Here is a 9,495-nt window from a genome sequence, read left to right as displayed (position 1 = left end):
CAAATACATATGTTATTTTAACTTATATACTTTAGAGAAGCTGTGACAATGAAGTCAATGCTGTAAATGACTCAGTGACAAACTAGCTCAAGGCCACTTTAGTTGTGTATGATCCAGTTTTGCAGCTTGGTACAGAGCCCGCCACTGTGTTTTTGTAAATCACTTTGTAGTGATGGTACTCAAGTAAAATTTGATGCTATCATTTATTTTAAATTGAGATAGAGCACCGTGAAATCTGACTTTTTTTTTTTTTTTTTTGGAAAAACGGGTATAGCCCCCTGCTGGGCGTCAGAGGTAGTGCAGGTTTAAGTCTAACTTTGTAACATGGGGCGAATTTGGACATTTTCTAGTTTCAGGTCTTGCTAAATACAGCAGGCCTGTGGTCTGCAACCAGAATGAAAAGAGACAACAACAAATAAACTATAAAACACGACCTGTTTGACCAATGAACCACCAAATAAATTCGTAGTCTTCAGGAATAGTTCTCCAGGCTTCTTGAAGGACATTTAAAGCTCTTCTTGGGACGTTGGTGGTTTTTGTTAATCATCCCATCAAGCTCTAAAACACCACTGGCTGAAATCAACCCATGACAGAGTCTACACCATGTTGAACAGGTTTCACACTGTTGTACTTCTCTTCTGACCTCATCCTTACAAATTTTACTTTTTTTTTGTAAACCAAGAAATGTCAGATTTAGAGTCATCACTCCATAAAACCTGCTGCCACAGGTTTCAGTCCAGTTCTTGTGTAGTTTGGCATAGTCAGCCTTTTTCTCCCAGTTTTTGTTCCTTGGAAGCAAAATGTAAAGAAATGAGGGTTGACTCAAGACTTTAGCACAGCACTGTATACACATATATACATATTTGTGTCAGACCACACCCACTAAAATCCCCAAACCATTTCTTGGTACATCAGTAGTGTGAGTTTCCCAACAGATTATGCTGTATGGAAGCAAACACAGTGCAGTAATGTGATATTCAGACAAATATGAACATGTTTTATTTAATCAAACATCCTGATTCATTTAAATCCAATTATAGTTACCTTCAGCATGTAAACACCTGCAGTTCTAGACTGGCTGACATACCACAGATACTGATATGCTCCCTGAAAACTGATGGTGTGGATTACCAGTGATGACTCATTCACATGTACTGTAAACAGCTATTTCTTCACTCTACATCTAGTGGGTCAGCCAGCCAGCTGTCAGCCAATCAGGACTCCTCCCTCCACTGAACAGAATAAACCCCGAGGAGGCTGCCACTCTGCAAGCACGCTCATGCAAAGCCTTCAAACCGAGCTGAGAAGCATCATGAAAACAATGAGAAGCTTTTTCCTCTGCGCGCTGGCCTTCCTGTCAGCAGCTCAGGCTGTGAGGACAATTATTTTTATCTGTTTTTATTTTTTTATTAACTCCAATTTTATGTTAGTCTTCTTTCACGAGGCTTTATTTAACTTTTTAAAATGTTTTCAGGGCCTGCTGGATGAAAGGAGAAGGCGTGAGTTAGCTTTTCCCCCCCACTCCTCCTCTTCCTCGTCTTCGTTCTCCTCGTCCTCTCAGCGTTCAGGTGAGACGCTTTTATTCATCTCCTGAGCATGAAATGTGTAATTTACTTTGGCAGCAAATAAGCAAAGCTGTATTTAGACAGCACACTTCATTCCAGGTGGAAGCACAAAGTGCTGCTCCTATGATTACCTACAATACTGTGCAAAAGTCTTGAGCCACCTGTATTTATTTATATTTTGCCAGCTTGAAAGTCAATATTTGATGTGACTTCTTGTTTTCCTCAGCACAGCCTGAACTGAATTAGCTCTCCAAGCTTAATGTAGGAGATTCAGCGCTTTTGTGTGGCTGTTGGCTGCCGTCTGTTTCATGATCCCACACTGCTTCAGTAATGTTGCATTCTGGGCTGTGTGGGAGGCCAATCCATGACTGTATGACAGGAAGAATGTGAATGTAGGTCAGTGGCTTAAGGGGCTTAACAAACAACAGCAAACATTGTCAGCTACAAAGACTGGACTGAAAACAAATGAAACAGTAGATTTAAAATAATTAACAAAAGCAATCACTGAGCCTCCCCCCCATCAAAAAAACAAACAAACTAAAATAAATAAAATCACGCAGCAGCAGAAATAAAATGATCATTTGACCCATAAATAGAGTGCTGAAAGGTGAGTCACCTAATGTGAGTCACTGGGTCGTTCCTGTGGTTTGGAGCATACAGCAGCTTCACCTGTACTCACCTGGGAATAACCAGACAGGCTGTTCCAGATTACTTGTGGCTGGTTCACCGCTTACTCACGTATCAGAGAGATAGTGCGTGACCTGGATGTTACTGAGTCAGGTTAGGGTTAGGGTCCAGCCCAGGGTCCAGACTCCCATTTGCCGTCAGAACTTCCTTCATTTTTGCTGACAAAGATTCAACAAAGCGCTAAAAACATTCCTCAGAGATTTAGTCCATGTCGACATGATATCATCATGGTGCAAATTTCCTGTTCCACCACATCCCAAATTTTATCTACTCGATCTGAGGATTGTGATATGGCTACTTATCCCCCTGGAGGCACTCGTTATAAGATGGGCACACTGTGGTTATAAAGGGATGGACGTGGTCAGGTAGGCGGTGAAACTGCTGTGATTGGCTGATTAGATATTTCTTCTTTCTTCTAATGAACTGGCCTGTCAGTCTTACTGCTATACCTTGTATTATATGACCTCTTATTTTCCAGCCACATTTCATAATCATAAAATATGCTGTCGATGTGGGTCTCAAAAGTGTCGTCAGCTTTCGTCTTATTTTGTAGGTGAGATTTGTCTCAACGGCGGCACCTCGGTCCCAGCGCTGATTTCTGGTGCACACCTGTTCTGTCGCTGCACTGATGGCTTTGAAGGCACACATTGTGAAACAGGTGAGCAGCTCAACAGCAAACCAAACGTTACTGATAGTTTTCAGATTTTCTAATCGCCCTCACCTGTCATACTGTCACTTCAGTAAAAGCGAGTCACTGCTATGAGGGAGTGGGACTGTACTACAAAGGCACAGCATCTAAAACAGTCAGCGGACAAACATGTTTGCAGTGGGACGAGGAGACCAGGAGGCAGTACCTGCATTTGGACATCAACGCCGGGAAGCACAACTACTGCAGGTCTGAGTTTGGATCTTTGAAGTTTCACATTCCTTTTGCAAAATGTTGGATAGTTGGAAGAAAAAAAATATCAGTGTCTCCCACTAATCAGCTGGGCTCCTTCATATTTTTAAGCGAGTGTAAAAACCACAGCACTTTATCTTCAGCTGTTCTAGCAGTCCGGCTCTTTTAATTCAGGCGTTCATCAACCATAATCTTTAATCGAATAATCTAAACACCAAACATTACAGTTCATGCTACAGATTCCAGTTTTGTGACCAACTAGTCTCAGCAATCAGAGACAGTGCTCATATCAAACCTGTCAGTGTTAGCAGAGACGGTTAGAAAATGTTTTCAGGTCTTTCATGGCCAGATTCCATCATTTATACTCCAACCATTTGCATATGTTCGTCAGGCTGGACTGTTTGTTTACTTGGATGGTTTGTTTTTTATTTTTTTTATTCAGAAATCTTCACTACAGACGTCGTCCGTGGTGTAACGTTTGGAAAAACCTGCAGCTGGTGTGGGAATACTGCGACATGCCGCTTTGCAATTTCAAGCCACGTAAGTGTGTTCTCTGATAGGACTGTTATTAAAGTCAGTGAAGCATTTTTCATTGATGGTGCATCAGTCACTGGAGCAAAAGGAGCCAAATTTATGGGGACCAGGAGGGAGAATAAAAGTCCAAAATCCACCATGGATTCAAAGTATAGGGGTTTTTCCAAATGCAGATGAAAATGTAACTGAATTCTGGAAAATTGGCAAAGAAAAAAAGCTAAATAATCTCTTATTTTGTTTAGAAGGGCATAAATATATTTTCTCAGCAGTTCTTTAAGTCTCACTCTGCTCTGGTGCTGGAGACTTTGAGACTTAGAGTATATAAAAAATCTCCAATGAGAATTTAAAAAATAACCCAGAATTTAAAGGGTTAAATGTTCTGGGAAAATCAAATCTTTAGCATTAAAAAAAAACCATTTCTGTCTTATAGTTCCACCTGTGGCTTCACCTGTCCCCACCCAGCCAGAGCACGGTGAGTCCTCACTAACGCCTGTGAATCCCATTCCTCGCTTCTCTCGGCGACACTTTTAAACTTTTTTTCATTTTCCAGTTGCAGAGATGACGACATGTGGCCAGCGCACCAGAAGAAAGCAGCTGAAGATCGTTGGCGGAACAGTTGCCACTGTGGAATCCCACCCGTGGATCGCTGCCATATTTTGGCGCCCTAAATCCAAAGAGAAAGTTTTCCGCTGCGGGGGCAGTCTGATCTCCGCCTGCTGGGTTCTCACAGCTGCCCACTGCTTCCCCGACGGGTAGGAAGTGAGATCATTTACTGGAAATGCAGCAGGTGCTGAGAAATAGCTGTGACTGGACTTGTTTTGTGAATTTGTGTTTCAGAAATAACACCATAGCAGAGCGCTTCACCGTCACCCTGGGGAAAAACGCCCTGAACGAGAGCAACCCGAGCGTGGAGCAAAAATTCAGGGTGGAAAAAATCTTCATCCACGAAGGGTTTGATAATAACGAGGGGAACTTCAACAACGATATTGGTGTGAACACACAAATTAAAACATCTTTTGAAACTAAGTTTTTAATCAAGCAGAGCGTTACTCCAGCCTCACTGCCCACAGTTGCAATGCATCTGCAAGCTGCTTTGCAACCCACTTCCACCCCAGCTGTTGTTCTGTGCGTTTTACTGTCAGGTGCCAAAACAGTCAATCCACCAAATAGAAGTTTCGACAGTTAGAAATAACACTTATCTTTGACTATAATTTAAAATATGGAAAAAATATATATTTATAGCAATACGTGCTGGGGGGGTTTTTCTCAAAAAACTTGAAAAGAATGTTCCGATTTTAGTCTGTTTGCCTCTATCAGTTAATGAAATCTCAACAAAGAGACACTCATCCTTTTTTTAAAAATTGGTTTAGGGGTTAATGTCTTTTTAAAATAATACTTGGCTGCTTAACACCGAGGCTGATACTGCTTCAGATCATTTCCCATTAAAAGGGAGTTCTTCCTCCATACTCTCAGCAAGTGCTGCTCAAAGGGAATCATGTGATCAAGTGTCTCAAATGGTTAAAAGTTTGATTCCTGCCTGAGACATAAATTCCAATTGGGGTTGTGTTAGGAAGAACATCTGGTGTAAAAACTCTGCCAAAATCAAACGTGCAGCACTTTGGTGACCCCTTGTGGCTTTATTTACTTTACTATGGAAACGCTCGGACCCTAAGAAGAATCTTAAACCAGCATCCCACATTAGATGGATTTTAGGATCTAGTTACCTGACAAATTTAGTCATTCTGCAATAAGATTTTAGAATTCTCTTGAATTTCAGAGGCCTTTTTCTTAAAGCTGTAATTCAATCAAAGGTGTGATTGTTGATAATTGTCTTGCAGCTCTGGTGAAGCTGAAGACCAAACTTGGTAAATGTGCTAAGGAGAGCAGCGCTGTGAGGACGGTCTGCCTGCCGCCACCTCAGCAGAGCCTGCAGCCAGGATTCACCTGTGACATTGCCGGATATGGGAAAGAAAGTCACGGTGAGGAGAGTCCTCTGAGCATTGTTCTTACATCTGACAGAAACAAACGTATATCAAGTATGTCTACACTAAAATATTACACCTGTAAGTGAAGCCTGAAGCAAATCGAACATTAACTACTTGCAGATTTATGTGTTCGATCCAATAATAACTTTTGTGCTGTTTCAAGTTGAGCTGATCTGTCCACTGAATGTTTGCACACCGGCTACAAAGTCGGGAATCATTGACACACTCTGAACTTTGTGCTCATTTTTCTTTTGTTATGGGAATATTATTGGAAGCCTTACAAAGACAAGTCACCAGCTATCAGTGTAGCAGAACAAGTGAAGGAAACAGAGGCTCATTTAAAATGCCTAATTTCTGTAACTGCAGCACATAATTATAATTATGTTCACCCTTCAGGGCTTTAACACTCCTCTTCTCTCCAGCTTTGTGGTACAGGTCTCAATACCTAAAAGAGGCTCAGGTGAACCTCCTCGCCGACAACGTGTGCCGAGGGAAGGATTATTACGATAACATGATTACTGATAACATGTTTTGTGCCGCTCGTCCCGACTGGAGTCAGGATGCCTGCGAGGTATTTGCACACGTCTGGTCTCGACTTTGATTCCAGAGGTCGGTTTGTCAGTTTCCTTCAGCGCTGCTTGTCTTTTCTTCCCCCGCAGGGAGACTCAGGAGGCCCTCTGGTGTGCGAAGTCGGAAGCAGGCTCTTCCTGTTTGGAATAATCAGCTGGGGCGACGGCTGCGCCAAAGAGCTGCGTCCCGGTGTTTACACCAGAGTGACCAATTACAACAAATGGATAGAAGCGAAGACTCACCTGGGGTCCATCACCGCTGGAGCCATGTTTCCTCAGAAATGACCTTTAAGGCCCGCCCACATGTAGAGGCATTTGCTGGAGAATATTTCAGGTTGTGGTTATGCATGTAAACCTCATGTTTTGTTTCCACTGGTTGCAGTACAAATTGTTGGTGGTGGTGCTGTTTTTATTGTTCTAGTAGTTGTATAGCAATAATATGTTTATTATTCGTGTGAACAAATCCCAAGACACAACAAAAACTGGCGGTAATTGTAGCCTACGGCCCTATATTTCGGTCTGAGATGTGGGAGTAAGCCACAGTATTAGTACAACATCAAAACATGGAGTCAGAAGACCTGTGAAGCCTTGGACTGAATGCGGTTTTCTAGCCAAGAGATGTTCAGTCAGAAAGAGATCAAACACATTTGTCAAGTGCTGTAGCTGTGGTGTAGCTTTAACACAGCCAGCGTCGGTGTAAATATGTAGCACTCCAGCCAGGTGGCCAGTCAGAGTACTGACACAGAGAGACAACCATTCACACTCAGAAACCTGTGGGAGTAAGCCACAGTATTAGTATCAACATCAAAGGTCAGAAGACCTGTGAAGCCTTGGACTGACTGCGGCTTTCCGGCCAAGAGATGTTCAGTCAGAAAGAGATAATTTGATACGTAATTTGAATGGTAACATCCATCCATCCATCTTCTTCCGCTTATCCGGGGCTGGGTCGTGGGGGCAGCAGCCCAAGCAGAGAAGTTCAGACCTTCCTCTCACCAGCCACCTCCTCTAGCTTCTCTGGGGGAACACCAAGGCGTTCTCAAGCCAGCCAAGAGATATAATCTCTCCAGCGTGTCCTGGGTCTGCAGACCCCGGGGCCTCCTCCCAGTGGGACATGCCCGGAAAACGCCCAGAGGCGCCCAGGAGGCATTCTTGTCAGATGCCCGAACCACCTCAACTGGCTCCTTTTGATATGGAGGAGCAGCCGCTCTACTCTGAGCCCCTCCAGAATGGCCAGCCACCCTTCGGAGGAAGCCCATTTCCGCCGTTTGTATCAGCGATCTCATTCTTTCGGTCACTACCCACAGCTCGTGGCCATAAGTGAGGGTAGGGACGTAGATCGACTGGTAAATTGAGAGCTTCGCTTTTACACTCAGCTCTCTCTTCACCACAATGGACCAGTACAGCGTCCGCATCGCTGCGAAACATCTTTCTGAAAATTCGGCCATTTACCATGTGGCTTAAACATAATCCAGTGCTAACCTTGGAACGGTCGCCTGGACTGCAATAACTCAAAATCTTACCAAGTATATTTGTCTTATTTCTCATCAAAATTATCTCATTACACTTAAAATAAGACACAATCAGCTACAGAGCAACATTTCAGTAAGATTTCGAGTTAACTCGAAATTTTGAGTAAAGTAAGTCAAAATTTCGAGCTACTTTTCTCAAAATTTCGAGTTAATAAGTTGAAATTTCAAGTTATAGATGCTTTTTTTGTTGTTGTTTTTTTGTGGCAGAAACGGGCTTCCATACACCTGTGACCTGATGGATGTTAGCATTAAACACAAGAGACACTAAAACACATCATGAAAAACATGATTTAAGCCCTACAACAGAATAAAAGAAACAAATATAAGAATTAACCCTTTCACACATAGTGGTCACTACAGTTACAGCTATTCAAAGGCTGTGTTCTTGTATTTGTGTCAGTGTTGATGGTATACTTGCACATAAACCACTACATTGGACACTGATGTGTCACTGCATACCCTGCTACCCACTGGTCATTTAATGTTACTGTAGATGTGTGACGTGTTTCACTGTAATTATTGTTATTTTTCTTAAGCATTTTTATTCATCTTTTCATGCCTAAAGATGATTAAAAATACTTAAGTAAAAAATCCTGATTGAGGTCGTCTTAATTCATGCATGAAACGGTTAAAAGACAAATTAAACATTAAGCGGTTAAGTTAGCATAACAACACCACACAAGTACACAAGCTAACACCAGTAAGCAGTGTTACTTGCTTCACTTGTCAGTGGTTTTAATGTTGTGGCTGACTGATGTGTCTCATGCAATAGAGTGAATACACACTCTGAGTCTCCTAATATGAAAACATGTTACTGTTTCACAAACACACGAGTAAGCAATGGGCTTCAGACTGAGTTAATGTTAGTATTAAAATGAGAATTCAACAAGTTCATTCTTATCTTAAGAGCCAGTGTTACCAGTGTTTTTGCTGGTTTTATCATCTTCCAGTCAGGTTTACCTTAGCTCAAAGTTAAGCACTTTAGAAATCACTCCTGTGCTTCTGCTAGTAAAGTGTTTTGTGTGGAAACTTTAAATCTGCTGTGTTTAAATGAAATGCTGATGTTTTTAGAAACAGAGTAATGTGTAATGCTGTGTGATGGTTATTGTGTCTGTATCTAGTCAGGTCCACACCTACTTATTCACTGGTTTCATTGTAGAAGTTAAGAAATCAAAACTATGTAGTCACACAGATACCGATGACAGACCGGGACACTATTGTTGGTGTGTTGCTCAGGTTCATGAGATCATACCTTGAATAATTTGAACACGGCTCTTCCAGTAGCTGAAACCTGTTAAAATTCAGGAATCTAAAATGCTTCATTTACACTTGCTGCAGGCTACATCCATGTGTCATACTATATATATTTTGTAATTCAAAGGTCTTCATCTTTGTTCTACACGAGGCTGAAATAAGCAGGTCTGCCCAAACCTGGTTACTGTATCATCTCGAGACATATTTTTGAATTTTTATGGATTCGTCTGCAGATTTTCTTCAGATATTTTCTTCTTTAAATGAAATAAACTTTATTTTACTGTTTTTCTAACATTATTCACTGGATATTATTGAACTTTGGGAATTTCCCTGTTGATGCAAAAACACAACTTTCTGTCTGTCAAACTTTGTTATCTTTAACATTTTCATAGATTCAATCAAAGAAACTGGAACAAATGCTGTGTTTTTCCAACAGACAGATAGTAACAAAGTGCCTAAAGATGCAATTTAAAA

The 9,495-nt window shown here is 41.6% G+C and overlaps 1 protein-coding gene across 1 annotated transcript; it reads left to right on the top strand.

Annotated features, from left to right (window-relative positions):
• The first annotated feature begins 1,117 nt into the window (after positions 1-1,117).
• Positions 1,118-9,312, top strand: plaub (plasminogen activator, urokinase b). The gene is made up of 11 exons (XM_086304447.1): positions 1,118-1,372; positions 1,475-1,568; positions 2,806-2,910; positions 2,994-3,147; positions 3,593-3,690; positions 4,115-4,156; positions 4,235-4,436; positions 4,522-4,673; positions 5,523-5,663; positions 6,092-6,240; positions 6,329-9,312. Exons 1-11 carry the CDS (start codon positions 1,118-1,120, stop codon positions 6,521-6,523), a joined length of 1,587 nt encoding a protein of 528 aa, XP_086160573.1. The 3' UTR covers positions 6,524-9,312.
• The last annotated feature ends 183 nt before the right edge of the window (positions 9,313-9,495 follow it).

Source organism: Aulonocara sp. 'chitande type north' Nkhata Bay, linkage group LG8 (genome assembly GCF_057382095.1).
Source record: "Aulonocara sp. 'chitande type north' Nkhata Bay isolate Kocher_YH1m ecotype deep benthic linkage group LG8, A_spYH_male_GT1.1, whole genome shotgun sequence".
Lineage (NCBI taxonomy): Eukaryota > Metazoa > Chordata > Actinopteri > Cichliformes > Cichlidae > Aulonocara > Aulonocara sp. 'chitande type north' Nkhata Bay.
This window is presented reverse-complemented; position numbering and strand designations above follow the sequence as displayed.